This window comes from Triplophysa rosa, linkage group LG22 (genome assembly GCF_024868665.1).
Source record: "Triplophysa rosa linkage group LG22, Trosa_1v2, whole genome shotgun sequence".
NCBI classification, from domain to species: domain Eukaryota; kingdom Metazoa; phylum Chordata; class Actinopteri; order Cypriniformes; family Nemacheilidae; genus Triplophysa; species Triplophysa rosa.
This window is the reverse complement of record NC_079911.1, coordinates 17,229,173-17,246,551: the sequence shown is the minus strand read 5'-3', so window position 1 is coordinate 17,246,551 and position 17,379 is coordinate 17,229,173. Positions and strand designations below refer to the sequence as shown.

The 17,379-nt window shown below is 37.4% G+C and overlaps 2 protein-coding genes across 19 annotated transcripts in view; both read right to left on the bottom strand.

The window, feature by feature from the left end:
• Positions 1 to 11: 11 nt before the first annotated feature.
• git2b (G protein-coupled receptor kinase interacting ArfGAP 2b) lies at positions 12 to 12,519 on the bottom strand. 3 transcript variants are annotated; one of them, XM_057321414.1, is made up of 21 exons: positions 12,353 to 12,519; positions 11,014 to 11,147; positions 10,426 to 10,538; positions 10,232 to 10,337; positions 10,041 to 10,127; positions 9,017 to 9,147; positions 8,836 to 8,930; positions 8,696 to 8,741; positions 8,443 to 8,494; positions 8,299 to 8,371; positions 7,794 to 7,891; positions 7,590 to 7,701; positions 7,365 to 7,507; positions 7,139 to 7,291; positions 6,857 to 7,066; positions 6,418 to 6,507; positions 5,400 to 5,476; positions 4,592 to 4,750; positions 3,631 to 3,654; positions 2,884 to 2,947; positions 12 to 2,773 (listed from the first exon to the last, which is right to left on the bottom strand). In XM_057321414.1, exons 1-21 carry the CDS (start codon positions 12,402 to 12,404, stop codon positions 2,594 to 2,596), a joined length of 2,199 nt encoding a protein of 732 aa, XP_057177397.1. In that variant the 5' UTR covers positions 12,405 to 12,519; the 3' UTR covers positions 12 to 2,593. The 3 variants fall into 3 exon arrangements, with proteins under 3 accessions (XP_057177397.1, XP_057177398.1, XP_057177400.1); XM_057321415.1 differs by lacking the exon at positions 3,631 to 3,654; XM_057321417.1 differs by lacking the exon at positions 6,418 to 6,507.
• Positions 12,520 to 14,130: 1,611 nt separating this feature from the next.
• gramd1ba (GRAM domain containing 1Ba) overlaps positions 14,131 to 17,379 on the bottom strand; it is a 50,135-nt gene continuing 46,886 nt past the window's right edge. For 9 of the 16 annotated variants that reach the window (XM_057320649.1, XM_057320643.1, XM_057320640.1 and 6 more), the window contains one exon: positions 14,131 to 17,371. In XM_057320649.1, the coding sequence (XP_057176632.1) occupies positions 17,282 to 17,371 (90 nt within the window). In that variant the 3' untranslated portion in view covers positions 14,131 to 17,281. The remainder of the gene's footprint in view (positions 17,372 to 17,379) is intronic. The other 7 variants (XM_057320656.1, XM_057320655.1, XM_057320650.1 and 4 more) reach the window with 2 other exon arrangements.

Sequence of the window (17,379 nt, the reverse complement as noted above, 5' to 3'; positions counted from 1 at the left end):
TGTAGTTCGAATACAGTTAAAATGTTGTTTTATTATATTTAGTAACAAGATCAGCTGCTTAATAGATATCAACATGAAGGTGAAAGTCAGCCAGCTGCAGGAGCAGGAAATACAAGGACCAGATTTAACTCCACCAGATTAGTTGTATAGCCTACATACAACCAGCAGTTTACATAGCTTTCATGTAAATACAATGTAGTAATACATAATAGGAAAAGGTATCACGAAAACACAATGGGCTATATGTCACGTGTGCATAAAGCCAATTAGTAGCACAGCAGTTGGTGGCCGGTGTTTTTGTTCGATGACCCTGATTTTGCCAAGTATGACATGTTGCCCGATCAACATCCTTGTTAGTTCTGCCAAAACATTTTTATCAATAAACCATCTGTTAAAAGATGTGGAGACTTTAACTTAACAGTATATAGAATACCCATCATGTTTTGGGGGGAGACGGAAAATGGTTAAGAAAGGTTTTTTGACAGGTCAAACGGGCATGTCACAGGTACATATGAAGAGTTTGGTTCGAAAACGAGATGACTCATGTTTTTGTTGTGTTTTATTGTGTTAGTTAGCTGTATTTTCTTTTAGATATTATGGCTTAAATCAAAATAAACCAACAGCAGTTTGATTGATATTAATTGGAATGCACAATAAAAAAAGATTTTTGAAAGAAATTTTAAACGGAGTTCTCATTTTGGAACATAACTGTTCATATATTACTTTGCAATATCACAATGACAATTTGTGGTATTGGTATTATTTCAGACGAGGCAGCACATGAACATATATTTTTTGGACGCACAATATACATCCTTTAAACATCACATAGTTTATTCACGCCAACAGCACGGTAAAACTTTACTGTAGTTTTGCAGCAAGGTTGCCAGTAACTTCCTGTAGATTTCTTTTACATTTTTGTTTTAAACAAACTTACCTGGTTCTCATATTTTCCTTAGTTAAATAAGACGAAATATCTTAGGTTTCCTTTCTTGTTATGTTAATGTATAGTAATTTATGAAGTTTTACATATTTTTACTAGAAAACATACAAAAATGCTCAGGAAGAATGTCATTTTTTGCAGTGTAATGCCAGTAATGAGACCAGTCTCTTCTTGCTCATTTTGAATATCAAAAGTCAAAGTGTTTTAATTTTGATTAAAGTACAGTTTAACTCAAATTAAGAACAGTATTAATAGGAAAATATTAAGTAATAATCAAATCTACAGTAAGTTACTGGCAAAGTTTTACAGTCAGGATTTTGCTTCCTAGTTGTCTATGAAAAAATATATTTTGTGATGACCTGTATAAATGAAAACCTGCACAGACCCCATCTTTCAACAAAAAAAAGCAATTGCATGTGGACGTCAATCTGGAATGGACAATGATGGGAAAAAATGAAATGATTACGTAAAATAACTAGAAAGATATGATTGTTATATTATAAATATATATATATTTGACATAACAATGTTTCCAGCCAAACTCACTTCTGACTCCAGAGTATTTTAAGATCTCTGAAATTTGAGCAGATAACAGCAGGTATAAGGAGAGTGTATCTTTAAAGGTTAAAGGAATAGTTCACCCAAAAATAAAAATTCTGTCATCGTTTACTCACCCTCGAGTTGTTCCAAATCTGTATAAATTTCTTTGTTTGGTTGAACACAGAGAAAGATATTTGGAAGAATGCTTATAACCATACAGTTCTTGGACACCATTGACTACCATAGTAGGAAAAATTACTTATTTGAAGAAAATATTTTGAAGAATGTAGAACAGTTCCGGGGCACTTTTGACTAACATTGTCATTTTTTCTACTGTGGTGGTCAATGGGGTCCAAGAACCGCTTGGTTACGAGCATTCTTCCAAACATCTTTCTGTGTTCAACCAAACAAAGAAATGTATAGGTTTGGAACAACTAGAGTAATTCCTTTTTAAGAATTTGAACTATCCCTTTAAATGTGTAATTTCTGTACCACTAGATTCACATTCCTGTTTATATGTATATAAACAAACAAACATATATATCATAGCTTATTCTCAGAGCTCAGAAAAAAAACTATCACTTGTGGTACAAAAATTACATACTTTACCTTTAAATATATAATAGACACCCAAGCGCGCGCACGCGCACACAAGGACTACATAATATGACTACACATTATTAACATCAGGTGGGTAATGTAGCATTTTGCAGGGCGACAAAATGTGGTTATTGCACAGGAAATGTTGTCCGTCACACTCACACCTTTTTTTTCTTACTGAAACTCTGGTGTAAGTAAATGACTAAAGTCCTAGTTCTGCTTGCACGCACGCACGCACACACACACAAGCAACACAGACGTTCTGTTCGGTTATTAGCACCATAGGAAGCAAAAATATTAGTCTCATTAAAAAAATTCACCACAAGAAATATGCCATTGATTATCAAGGCCTTGTGCCCTGAAAGTTGAAATGATGCATTAATACTCGCAATAAAGGCAAACCAAACCGTGTCGCATGAAGGAACACAACACATCACCAATAATACTGACATAAAAGCAACAACATAAAATGACATCGGACGTAATAAACAGGAGGCGTTGAGACGTAATTCAGTTACTGTCTTTGGTTGTTACAGTAACCAGCTGTTTAGCCGCTTTGGCGATGTCATAGGCACACTGAATGACCTGCTGCGAGTCGTGCGGCGATGCCTTTTGACACTCGCACTGCAGACGACTGGCACTGGAGGTCAGCAGACGCAAGGAGCCGCGGATGGTCTCGGAGGACGGTCTCTGTACCGGGTAGAAGGTGCATTTCAGAACATGTCCCTTAACCATTTACTGCACATGCAAAATTCTAAGGATTCTATTCTCCATTATGAGAAGGTGTTGTCGAGTCTTACCTTAGGAAATAATGTGGCCATTTCTGTCACTGCATCAAGAATTCTGTCTGAACACGGGACAAAGCTTGAAAAAAAAAAAAGTCATTATCGTATCAATAAGATGATATAAAGCAAGACATTGATTACAAAAATGCGAATGAATCATGGCATGGAAATGTAGTGCAACTAAAGATATGCTCAATTAAGAGACCATTTCAAAATCAGTTTTTCTATTTATAGGTAAAATTCTCATTTATGTTTCATTCTTTGAACTACTAACAATATTTCTCCCACATTTCAAATAAAAAGATATTCACTTTTAAGCAATACCACAGTAATATTTGTACAAAGTAGAAAAGTTATTTTTATGTGATAAACTTGATTTTTATCAGTTTTCATATGTCTTTACATTAACATTGCTGTTGCTTTATGTCACTCCTGAGGTTTGATTTTGTTCAAATTCAACGGACACTGGACTAAAATGGCCACAATACATCTAGAAATGCTGAATAAATGAACATTTGGAATGGTCTCTTAATTTTTTCCACGGCAGAAAACATTTAATATTCAGTATATTACTCTGTATTAAAATTCACCATAAAGAGACTAGAATATGGAGAATATTGAATATGTTTGAATATCTCAAGCAACAGCATCGCGACTAGATCAAAACTACAGTGGAAAAACGACACAACGCCCTAAACAGAGGTTTGCTTTTGAAAATGTAAATGTGTAGTGTATAGATTTTGAGTTTCAGCTGGCGCTTACATGGCAAGTGTAGATCTGGGTATTCTGAAACACAAAACTACAGTATCATTCTCTCATGAATGCATAATGACGGTCACTGATCTCATTGAATACCGGCACAAGTTAAGCAACAAAACCTCAGTGTTCAGAATATCGGATCCATTGTTGCTTATTTTGTGCCATATTGATAATCCCTATGCTGCGTAAGACAATGCAAAACACTATCATGTGGCTTTGGATAGAAAAAAAAGCTTTTTTTATAAAAGAAAACACTGTATAAGCAGTGTTGGGTAAGTTACTCTGAAAAAGTAATGAATTACTAGTTACTAATTACATATTCAATAGTGTAATTAGATTACTGTACAAATTACTCTCTCCCAAAAGTATTTAGTTACTTATTACTAATTGCTTTCTATATCCTACATCAACCTTGATGAGTTAAGTGATTTAAGGATAGACATGAAAGGGCTCTTTTAATTCATTCAATCAAATAATATTAAACTACATAAAGTACTCTTATTAACTGACCAAAGTATTACAAATGTGAGAATTATACATTAAAGCAAGGATTTTAAAGTTAGACTTTAAAATTCCACTATTGCACACACATTACACAAAGTATTTAGTTTAATTACATCAGAAGTAACTGTAATTAAATTACAGAAAAAATTAGAGTAATCCCTTACTTTACTTTTCAAGGGGAAAGTAATTAAATTACAGTAACTAGTTACACCCAACACTGTGTATAAGCCACTGAATCAACCTCATCTCGAAGCTAGATTTTGTCTATTATCAGCTCCATGGTAATGTAGTATTGCTCTAAATCCCAGCTGCGTTTAAAATCCATTCACTCAGCAAATAGACAAAAGATACACTGTGTCAACAGGATTGAGTGCTATCCGAACACTGAACCCCTGTTGAAGACGAGGCACTTTCATTAGCCAGAGTGCCTCAGTGTAAACCATTGACTCATGCTTCATACCTCTCGTGTTTGTTTTCCTGTGCGGCTCTCAGTAACTCTTGGATGTTCTTGGTGATGAGCTCCGTCTTGCTGATGACGGCCTCTGTGCAGGGTAATGTAGGGTCACACTCGCCCTCAGACGCGCTTTCTGATGACGGGACTGTGTCGTCGGCCACCCAGCTGTCAAAATGATGTCAATAAAAATATATAGCATGAATGAATGCAGAGAAAAATTGTCATTTTCAAAGGATCATTTTAAGGAAGGTTTAAATAAAAATATGGAACGCTGATGTTTCGGGTCATTAAAAGGCAAAGACACAATTAATGCAATTAAACCTAGCTACTTTTGTTACAATAATTAAATAATTTTATCTTTTAATTTATAAATGATTCATAAATAACAACAAAAAAAAAAAATGTATTTTTGCAAGACACCAAAGCGTTGTACTAGGGCTGTCACAATATCCGATTTTCACTATTATCAAACAAACAAATAACGATATTATCACAAGGAATTTAAATGAATAAATACATCAACCACATCCATATTTAATTTAGTTTATTTTGACAATGAATTACGCTCAAAACACAAGTTGTTTGTAACCAAATTGTTAAATTACTGAATTATATCATTTAAAAAATGATTTACAGTATTTTCATATACAGCATAATACACATAGATGTGTATTTCCACAATATCAATCATATTAATATCACGGTTACTGTCAGTACCAGTATATTGTGACACCCCTAGTTTGTACTTTAGTTTCAACGCACACACAAAAAATGACAAACATGTTTTTCAGACAAAGAGAACAGCAAGACAAACCAAGAATCTTCGTTCTCGACTTGGTTCAGTGTGTCATCTCTTTCAGACAAGCGGCTGGGAGCGTCCAGGCTGCAGCCCTGAAACAGGAGAAACACAATGAACGTCTATAGAAACATGAACAGCCTGTTATTGACCGTCAGTGCTTGCTCAACAAAGCTTGAAGAAACAGCAAACCTTCATGCTTGGTGTAGAATCAGAACATCAGCATAACAGAAATGAGGCAGAAACACACTCTACTCAAGTACGCAACTGCGGACATGAACACTTGGCCGATGTCTATACCATTTAACCACATATTATAAGATTTCATTTGGGTTTACATGTATGCATTTGGAATTCAAAGAGTGTATTTAGAATCGAACTCGCGACCTTTGTGTTGCTAGCGCAATGCTCTACCAATTGATATGCAGGAACACAATTCGAGTTTATGTTGCTCGATACATTTGCGTATTGTGTAGAGATGTTTCAGGCCTAAGTTATTAAAGAGGCAGTGATGGCTCCATACATTAAGCAGAGTTGTGAGTTATGTTATTGTTTTTCGCTGTGCTTGTAAAGGCCCGGTCACAATCACTCTTGCATGGTGAAAGAAACAGCATTTTGACCTAGGCCTTATAGGGATAGTTCACTCAAAAAGACACATTTTGTTATCATTTATTCACCCTTATGTCATTTAAAACCTACATGAAGATATTTTCAGAAATGTCCATACAATGGAAGTCGACGGGGGGCCGATGTAACCCAACATTCTTCAAAACACCATCTTTTGTGTTCAGCAGAAGAAACAAAGTCCTACAGGTTTGAAATGACACGAGGGTGACTAAATGATGCAAGAATTTTCATTTTTATCTGAACTATCCCTTTAAATCTAGATTAAAGTTAGTAATCCAGCAAAGGAACAATGAGGAACATGTTGTGCATTGGACTGTTGTATAGATCTGAGGTTCATGCATTGAGTAAATGTGGGACAGATAGAGAGAGAAGCTCTTCCAGCAGCCTGATCACTGAGCAGGTACTTCACCCTTTGGGTTCTCTCATCCCTGGACCAGGACAGAGGTGAGGGGAACGAGGGGAGAGAGGAGAAGGTGGTCACCGAGGGACCCTTCCCAATCTAGAAAGGGTTTAGATCGTCTTTAAAGTGGGCAAGTGGAATTTTTTAATCTGATATGAATGCAAAAAAAGGACAGGACCATCAAGCCATACCTGAGAAGATGATTCACCCGGGTTACCGACTGAGCTAGTAGAGCGTGCACAGCGACTTATTTTTACAAATCGACTAGTCATCTAATCAAAGTTCGCCTTATGAGAATGTCTGTGCAGCATTACTGCATCTATTCCTCATGCCGTCAAACATGAACGTAAACCAGCCGACACAAACCCATCGACCAGTTGGTGCAACCGCTACATGCTAACAGAATAACAAGAAAACGATGGAATGGGAAACTTCGGTTTGGACTTACATTAGAGAGCAAAGGTTGAAGAGTCAGAGTTGTGTCGCGGTGGGCGGTCTCTCCTCTAGGGGGATACTGCCTCAGAACTGAGCTGGTCTCGTACATCGACATGGCCCGGCAGCCACGTTGAGCCGCCCTGTGCGGGAGATCCTGCGGCCTTGCCAAACTATCAGGAGTTTGCCATTTCAGAGTGCTGTTCTCATTCTGAAGAGAGTTCAGCTGAAATATATAAACACCAATCAGAGACCGACTCGATTGTACCGTAGGGAATGTGGTAAATTTGGGTCTCACTTTGCTCTGCATGATTCTCAGCTCGTCACTCAGATGACAGTTGACTTTGAGAAGCTGTTGGATTTTTGCCTCAGAGGAGTGGAGGGCATTTTTCACCTCCATGAACTCCTGGACTGTTATGGGGCTGTCCGAGAGATCCGAGGACTCCGAGCTCTGAGAGAGGAGATGAACTCACAAGGCACAATTCTAGACAGCCAAACCAAGATGCAACGTCTTAGCAACGTACCTTGGTCCGTTCGTCTTTTCCAGATGTTGGTTCCTGGTCGTTTTCCTCATCAGATGCGACGCTGTCGTAATCGGGCTGATCTATTTCTGGACTTACACTGCCGTGACGGTTACCAATGTCCTTCAGAATTAACTCGACATTATCTGGATGTAAAACAACGTACAAAATTAACAACTTAATGTACAATCAATAATTCGCCCAAAATTCTTTCATTCTTTTCATCACCTTTCACATTATCAGGTGAGCTCCCTTGTTGACGCCGTTTGGCATCGGCTAAAATGTCAATAACTAGCGTCGCAAACTCATGCGCGTTGAATCTTGCCAGCTTCTGTCGACCCTGCAACGTATGACATATTCATGCTATACTCAGATGGAAACCAAAACCGTTTCCAACCCATCCAGGTGATGTGTGGGAATCTGTCGACTTGCCTGATTCCTGGTCGAAGAGTATTCAGGGTTGACGGGGAGGAAGGGTACGATCGTAGTGTCGGTTACAAACGTGCTGTGGTTCTGAGTTGCAAGCCACACTACGACAACACAGGACAGACATTATTAAAAACATTCAAAGCAAAGGTTAATGTGAAATCAGAATTTTTGGCTTTAAAGGGATAGTTCACGCAAAAATGCAAAATCCCTCATCATTTGTTCACCCTCTTGTTATTTCAAACCTGTATGACCTTCTTATTTTCTGCAGAACACCAAAGAAGATATTGTTGTTAACCGGCACCCATTGACTTGCATTGGTTTCGTGTCCACGCAATACAAGTGAAAGGGTACCGCCATTGTTCGGTTACCGACATTCTTCGAAATATTTTCTTTTGTGTGCTGCAGAAGAAAGTCATACAGGTTTGTAATGACATGAGGGTGAGTAAATGATGACAGAATTTTAGTTTTGGGTGAACTATCCCTTTAAAGTTGGTTATTTTTCACAGACCTCCATCCGTTTCTCTTCTGTCAACTTCGTCGTAGACGTCCATGGCTAGTTCTTCAAACTGATGATTACTGAGCTGAAAAAAGAAAAATCACATCAACAAACTTCAGGTGTCAAGGAGATGTTTCGATTGGGATACAGACTTACAGACTGAAGCTTCTTCTTCGCTGCTTTGGCCAGTTCGGACAAATCAAGACTGCTGTATATAAAAAGAAAGTTTGAAAACTGTTGTCATGTGGTTCTAAACATCTCATTGTTTTAAACAAACACACGTGAATGCCACACTTACACATTTCTTATCCATGCATAGCAAAGAAAACAAATGACGTGATTAAGGATTATATTAACAAAACAATGCAGTCATTAAATGTAAACACTACAAATGAAAGTCATCGCCTACCTGTCTGCTATTTGTGGAATGATAAAGTGTTGACCGGTTTTATGATCTGGAAAAGAAAAACTAATTTCTTAAGTCCTTTATAACAGACATAAATGATACATTCACATGTAAAATCCTCCCGCCGTAGCGCATCTACCGACCTGGCTTTCTCCCGCACAGATAGAACGCCAGCCTGTCTGTCAGCTCAAACTGTATCTCCAGCAGTCTGTCTGCCAGCTCCTGGTGTCCTGCTTGCCTGCGATGGGACGTTATTGACAGCGTTAAATCTCAGTATCGATTTCTAGGGGTTTGCCTGCAGTCCGCAGTGCGGCTCTCTCTCACCTGGCGTAATCGATGGCCGTCTTTCCAGAGCTGTCTGGAGATCCAGGATCTGCTCCGTAAACTGTAAGAAGCTCCGCCTGTAACAGCTGACCGGCTTTAGCTGCCACATGTAGAGGAGTATTTCCCTTCTCCTTAAAAACAAATAAATAACATTCATTAAAATAAGTAGCTTGACTAAGGCAAATCGCTTCAATGTTCTTCTATTACTATGAGCGTCTGCTAAACGTATGAATGTAAATAACTACCAATAACTTATCTGCAATCTGAAACTTTCTACACTTTTGTCTCTCTGTTTGAAATGTAAAAATTGCACGTTACTCTATGACTGTTTATGTCAAATAATGGTCCAGTGTGTAATTTTTTGGAGGATCTATTGACATAAATGCAATATAATATACATAACTATGTTTTCAGAGGTGTATAAAGACCTTACTTAATGAAGCGTTATGTTTTTATTACCTTTGAATGAGCAATTTTTATCTACACCACGGGTCCCCTTGCATGGAATTCGCCATGTTGTTTCTACAGTAGCCCTAAATGGACAAACTGCTCCACAGAGTGCATTTCATATAATTTATCTCCTTCGGCAAAGACGCGAAAACGTGACTACGAGGGAGGGGTGGAGTGAGCCATTGGTTGCAATTCGCAGCCTCACCTCTAGATGTCGCTAAATATCACACAGCGGACCTATAAACTTTCTTATTGATTTATTTTGATCGCGATATCAGCACTAAGGGCTATTCATGGTGTCATAACTTCACACCATAATACCAACAAAAACTCAACAATGCTTTTAGATAAAACTTGTAAAAAATAAAATAACAGTGAAAGATAAATAACATTTATAGAAGTTTTATTACTTGCTAAAAAATACTTGTCTTTAAGCTTTCTTAACATCTTAAAATACACCGTTGCAGCTTTAAATGGCTACTTTCAATCAAAGAAAGTCTATACATTTTGTTTAAATACTAAACGATTCATACTGTCTTCATAAAACAAAGAAGTGACTGCCGTGGGAACTTACTGGATGGAAAAAGTTGGCCTGTGCGCCTAGCGACAGCAGCCGCAGACATGTTTCCAAATTGCCAGTTCGCACGCTTGAGTGAAGTTGCTGAAATCAATGGAAAAGTGACATCATCAATACGGTTTTTATTCTTAATTCTATTGATTTCATTTTTCAAACAAATGCTGTGTACTTTTGAGCAGATTTCTTACCTTGCTGAGGTCTTTAGCAGTAATGCTGTCATCTTCTCGGCACGGCATTCGATGAACAAAAGCCAGCATTTGATATTTCGCTTTAATGAACTCTGTTTTATTGGGGCTGAGAGGAAAGCATATTGTAAGCATGTTTACGCCGAGAGACTCGCTTGGCTTTCAATGTCAATGATATATGAGGTGCCATAGCTCACTGGATGCGGTCCTGAGGGTTGGCTTTGCGTTTCCCACTCATGATAGAAGATGGATCTAATAAACTGTGTTCCCAGATTGAATTTGCTCCATTACTGTACAGGGATTTTACCATCTGTGGATAAACACCAAAGAAAAACTAATGAACCAAACTAGTTCAGTCAGTCCTCTCATCTCAGCTTTTATTATTACTGTCAATCGCTCAAGACAAAAAACGAACATATAAATTGACTTCCTGAGCATTGTGAAAGACACACGAACACAGAAATACACCTGAAAAAAGTGTGCTTCATTAACTATGAACACTTTCAACAAATGCCTAAAACAAATTTCAGGTTATCGTTTTTAAAAGTGGAAGTTCCAAAATGTAAATGAATGAGAAGTGTGTTGCATACAGTACGTTATGAATGATCTCTAAAGTCTAAAAACAGAAGCACAGGATGTCGATGAGGAAAGCTACGCAGACACACCAAGTTCTATTTCTGTTCTGAGGAACTGAGATACAATGCCTCACATTTCCTTCCAACAAAACACAGTTAACACGCAGCGCAAAACAGGCAGCAGTGGAGTGTGTTTGTGTGTGGCTTCACCTGCAGTTGGGACAGGGGCCATGCAGCATGGGTCAGGTGCCGGACCTGAGAGCTGTGTCGACCCAGCCCTCGGTGAATACTGCAGCACTCATCGCAGATCAAAACACCACGATTGATTGAAGCCCAACGCGGGTCTGAAGAGGAAAATTAAAAGCCCGGTGATCCACACTTCGTGATTATTAATACCACACATAAGTGAGTTTCTTTGAGCGGCACAATATACCTTGAAGTCTTGCTTGGATAAAATATCATTTTTACAGTTTTGTGGTAAACTGACATAGGTTTTCAATAAACAACACTGAATCCAATATCTTGAAGGCAGGTGATAGCAGAGTGTGAAAGAAATTGAACGTTTGAATGCATCCAAGTTTGTCTAAATGCAGCAGATTACTAAAGAGTTGATGCATTTAAAATTCGGGATGCAAAACGTATGGATTTAAATAAAATTTATGAAATTTAAGACTAATAATATTCTGTGAACCCAACAAGAAATATTTTCGATTCCAAGATCATTAATCAAACTCCTTTGCACCAAAGGTCAGATTGCAGCTCTTGCTTGGGTTGAAGCACACAAATCCTCCTTGGAATAATGACAAAGCAATCTGGATTAACACGGATGAACAGATTTTGCACAAACTTGTGAAACCCCCACGCAAGTCTTGTGTGCAGTCAGCAAAAAAAGAGACCAGATTTGTTACTTCATCATTTACTAAAAACACGTGAAACAGAAACCATTCAGAAGACTTTAAAACCACAACTTCCACATCTGGGAAGCAGACAACTGGGAGCCATTAACAAAACGATGAAATTGTAGATCAATATAGTAAGATTACTTTGCCTGGTTGATTTAGAATTACTTTCTTTCTTTTGGCTAATACCAAGTTATTGAAGGTTTGGGTTTTATTATTATATTTACAGAAACTGTTGCAACTTGTTATTTATGGTACATTTTTGCAAGGTCTCCACAAAAGATGCCGCTTCGGCACAGATCAATTCATTAGGCCTGAATATAATCACGATAATCAATGAATGCTATTTATCCATTGAAAATATCATTTCTACCGCTTTTCTTACACGCAAACATGCGTGTAATTTGTGAGGATTATCATTGCGTTTGCTTTACAAGCTTAAACAAACAGAGTTTGTAAATATCTGCTTCAATAAAACCCTGCAGCACAAACAAACAAGATCGGCCTTCAACTTTTGTTTTATCACGAATCCCCCTCACTAATAAAACAGCGGCAATTCGGATACATAATCAAAGCCGTTCCCTTTGCTAAAGTAACATATGATGTACCCGTTTGTTAGAATGTGTCGATGTTTGTCTGGTTTGTCTTACCGGATGCGCTGCAGTCGGCGCAGATCTCTCTGTTTCGCGCTTTCATAGACATGATACAGCTAAAACTGACTGATAATCTGAAATATTAATGTGATTTACGCATTAATGCGGGAAAGGAACAGATGCGAGAGGAGGATGTGTTTTCCTCTTGTTCCTCCTTTTTTTTACTTCCGGGAGGAGGAGGAGATTGGGAGTAATGGGCGGAGCGTAGACGTTACGCATTGTTCACTGCAGGAGAGATAAATGTGCCATTAACGTGTGAGGTTTAACATTTATTTAATAGGATATATAAGATAATATTGTATTATATATATATATATATATATATATATATATATATTGGTGTTTCTGCAACTACGGGCACTTTGAAGTCCCAGCAGTGAAAGTATATATTTATGTCAAATTTTGTCATATTACGCTATAATATATTCACCGTGTCATTACACAGCTTGACAAAGAATATAATTAATGATTAATGTGATTTAATACAAAATTATGAAGCATGTATAGGTCCAAACACCAAGTTTGTTCATGTCCCAAAAATTCTGGTCACGATGTTAAGATAGGTAAAATAAGCTTTAACTGAATTAAAATGTCACATTATTTCAAAGGCAATTGTTTAATATACATATTCATTTTCATTATTTTAAAATTATTTGTATTATTAACTGATCATTTTAATGATTTTTTTCAAGTAAATGTGCCTGTCCCACACTTTTGAGTCCTTACCGCAACAAACCGAAAAAAAAGCTTTTATTATGACATTTTATCAAAGAAAAAAAAGTGTAGTAATAGTTTCTATGAAAACAGAAATTAGCACTTGAGAACATTGCTGACAGATCGGGCCACCTCACTACCTCAATCACAAGATCCCAAAAATATAAGGTAAATATCATATTTTCTGTGTCAGTATTTATTGTGTGTCCTTACCATACAGCTTAATTCTGTACTTTGAACTACATTTTAAAAAACCATTTAAAATACTGTTTAGTTCGTGTATATTAAGATGCTAAGAGTCAAAACTAACGTAGTAGACCTTGCTAGCTGCCAATTAAAACTGCAATATTAGCAAAAATGTCATTTCCGCAACACGTCTTTACCACAGTCAAGGTTTACTGTATATTAAATTACAAATATAAAAACAAACATGTTCCAGATTAAAATCTTAGACTCCATGCAATTTTGTTGACATTTTTATGTGTATTACAGACTCTGATGATTAAAAGTAAAATTCACAGGGGTTTATATTTATTTACTTTGGAAAGTCAAAAGTGCCCGTTGTTGCAGAAACACCAATAAACAGCCGCTGAAAAAAATTAAGAGACCATTTCAATGTTATTTTCAGCTTTTCTAAATTTACTATTTATAGGTATGTGTTTAGGTCAAATTTTTGTTACATTTTGTAAACTACTAACAATATATTTCCCAAATGTCAAATACAAAATGTTGTTTCTATTTGCATTCATTTGCAGAAAATGAAAACTGGAGAAACCGGTCAAAGTAACAGCAAATATGCTGTATTTTTTCAAACCTCAAATACTGCAAAGACAACAAGTTTATTTTCACTTTTAAGCAAAACAACAGTACTATTTGTACTTGTATTTAGGAAAAGTTCAAAATTTATTTTTTGTGTGATAACCTGGATTTTTAGTCTTCTCCTGACTTTGTCACCTTGTCACTCCTGAGGTTTGATATTCAACAGATGCTTGACTGGAATGACCACAATACATCTAGAAATGCTGATCTTTGATGGAGACAAACACAACAAAACTGAAGCCATAAAACAAACATCATGAGAAAAATATCTTAAATAATTTTATTCATTCCGCCTATTTCTTGACAACACACTGGTTGGATATATTATTTTCTGAATGTTTTGTCAGTGCGCCCAGCGCATGTAGGAAGTGCACTGTACACGACATGTACATACATCGCAGTATACTTCTGTGTATATACATTTTGTGAAGTCACAATAAAAGCATTTTAAAACTCATTCTTGTAATGAAAACACTTCTACAGTTTATTACTATATATGTTGATGAAGTTCATGGGTTGAAAGAACATTTTCGTTTTAGTGAATGTAAAAAACGTTAAAAACAATCCAGTGGGTTTCTACTTCATGCCCCTGACTTCACTTGTTTCTGTTTTTTTGGCTGAAATCATTTAGAAATTAAAATGAGATCAATCATTTCACACTAGTCTGGACTATAACAGTCACAGCCATCAACCATTGTTTAAAGGTCCAGTTATGTAATTTTGCGGCATCTAGCGGCGAGGTTACGAATTGCAACAAACAGCTCACTCCTTTAGAAGCGCTACAGTGGCTGACACAGGACTAAGATGTCGTCACGTTTTCGCTTCTTTGCAGAAGGAGATAACGTACTTATGAAATGCGCTCTGTAGAGCAGTTTGTCCGTTTAGGGCTACTGTAGAAACAACATGGTGAATTCCATGTAAGAGAATACTGTATGTAGATAGAAATAGCTCATTCTCTAAGGTGATAAAAACATAACGCTTCATTATGTAACGTCTTTATACACCTCTGAAGACATAGTTATGTGTATTATATTGCATTTCTGTCCTCCAAAAATGACACACTGGACCTTTAAGCGCCTGACAGCGTACAATGTGGCACTATTGCGGTGGCCTTCAACATTACACATTGAAAACAGTCATAAAAATCTCCATTACTTCAACAATCAGACTATAAATACACACAATGCACATTTACTGCTGCACATTGGTGCTGTATAATAAATGAAAAATACTGTGGCTAAGACTTGCTAACAGAATAAAGAAAACTGAAGTCCAGAATCTTCATCAGTCATACACTGGGGTACAAACACATACACACATTTGCTTGTAAAATGGAAAACTATAAATGGAAACATTATTAGATGGGTTGAGTATACAACTCATTATTAGACTAAAATTGATCCTTGCAAGTAGATCCAGTCCAGTAAAAACACATCTTATTTTATTCTTGAGCTTCTTTGACTCTTTTATCCATAGAGGTACTAAAGAGAGGGCAGCAGGTGAAGACTCATCTCATTCGCCCACATGAGCACCACAGCTTAACGTGTTGGAGGTAAATACTTTCTCTACTCGAGCCTGTGATTTTGTTATTTATTACACTTTGCTTGTGGCACCTATGAATCGATCTTTTTCAGGTAACTGAACTGTATTTCCAAAAGGTTTAAATACTGATAAGTTTCATATTGTAAATTCAAGCATAACATAATTCACAGTTTGGACATAAAAAAACCAATGCTGGTCTGTTTAAGAAAGGATCAAAACACGAGCTGTGCAGCTCAGTTGCTGAACAAGCCACATCAAATATGTTCTTATGACATCAGAGCAGTATGTGTAGTATATTTGCCATCAAAACACAAACATACAACATGGACAAAGTCATGGAACGACTTCGAAACAAAAACACGTAAAAAAATTGGCAATATGAAATTGTTAACAACTCTCTGCAGGACATCAATTCCTGAGGCAAAACAAAAAAATCATGTACCTAAAACAACTCATTCACAAATAGATGCAATTGGCTGGAGAGGACCTGTCAAAGTTTCATCACTAACCACTGACACGCCCCAACCATCGCTGAGCGAGAGGTTTGGTTTGACCACAACTTTGAATCTCATGATGGCTGTATCACACTTTGCCAACTATCCACCCTTAATAGTACACAATGCCAAATCATAGTAAGCATGCCAACTCGGAGTGCTTTTAAAGGTCCAAGTATGAAATTTAGCGGCATCTAGTTGTGAGGTTGCGAATTGCAAACAACGGCTCACCCCCCCTCCCTTTCGAAGCACTAGGGTGGCTGACACACGACTAAGATGTTGTCAAGTTTTCGCTTCTTTCCCGAAGGAGATAACGTATTTACGAAACGCGCTCTGTAGAGCAGTTTGTCCGTTTAGGGCTACTGTAGAAACAACATGGCGAATTCCATGTAAGGGGACCCGCGGTGTATGTAGATAGAAATAGCTCATTCTCTAAGGTGATAAAAACATAATGCTTCATCATGTAAGGTTTTTATACACCTCTGAAGACATAGTTATGTGTATTATATTGCATTTCTGTCGATGGATCCTCCAAAAAATGACACACTGGACCTTTAAAGATGGCATGAAACAGAAGTTGTGACACCGTAAATTTAAAAACAAGTTTGTCCAAGCTTTGTGTATTAAAGTATATACTTTCCTATCACCGGCAAAGTAGTACGCAAACTGTAATGCAGCCAATGACTAGTTGCAAATCAACCAATCAGGGAAAGTCGCTCCTCCACACTGGAAAGTAAATACAGTATCAGTTGCATATATCTGATGCACCATGGCGCAAGCTATCAAGGAGCCAGCCTTGATTCTCCATGGAAACCTCTTACAAATATAACTCTACTTACAAATCATATAATTTCACGTATATATCATTCAGTTCCATATATATATTTAGATTTATAAATAAAGGTTTACATGTCCCAAGCAACGCTTTGATAATTTCACCTGGTCCAAGACTTCAAGAGGTTTAAAAAAGGATGCTGTTGCGTTTGAACACCAGCTCCAGTCTTTCAAGTATTTAAACCAGCCCGTGTCCGTTTGCAATGAGGATTCAATAGAGTCGCTTTGTTTTAGCCCTGGGTGTGAGGAATACTTCATTAAGATTTCACAATCAGGTTTGCACCGCTGCATGCCATTCTATTTTGGCTCTTTGTGTAACATTCCAGAAAAGGAAGAAGTGAGGATGAAAGAGCTGTGACAGCGTAGTATGTCTGGTGTCTGCTGTCAGAAGAGATTGACTGCACTTCCAGGTACTGCTGTCGTGAGCGTGCCGCCCACTTAACTTGCCCCACGCCACCCGGCCCAGCTCAACAAATCTCCTTCAAGAGAGATGTTTGCGTTCGCTGAGCCGGGAATCCGTTCGTCAGTGGTAATGATTCTTCCTGGCTTCAGCCTCGGATTCGTAGTCTCTTAATCCGACACTTTTCTGTAGCTTCATCAGAGACTCCCTCATCTGTAAAC

What these genes read in the sequence shown, in the direction of transcription:
- git2b (XM_057321414.1), bottom strand. Translation starts at nt 12,404, where the DNA reads ATGTCTATGAAAGCGCGAAACAGAGAGATCTGCGCCGACTGCAGCGCA. An exon ending in ACGGCCATCGATTACGCCAG is followed by an intron (nt 8,931 to 9,016) that starts GTGAGAGAGAGC and finishes GTCCCATCGCAG; the next exon opens with GCAAGCAGGACACCAGGAGC. An exon ending in CAGAAGAGAAACGGATGGAG is followed by an intron (nt 7,892 to 8,298) that starts GTCTGTGAAAAA and finishes GTGTTGTCGTAG; the next exon opens with TGTGGCTTGCAACTCAGAAC.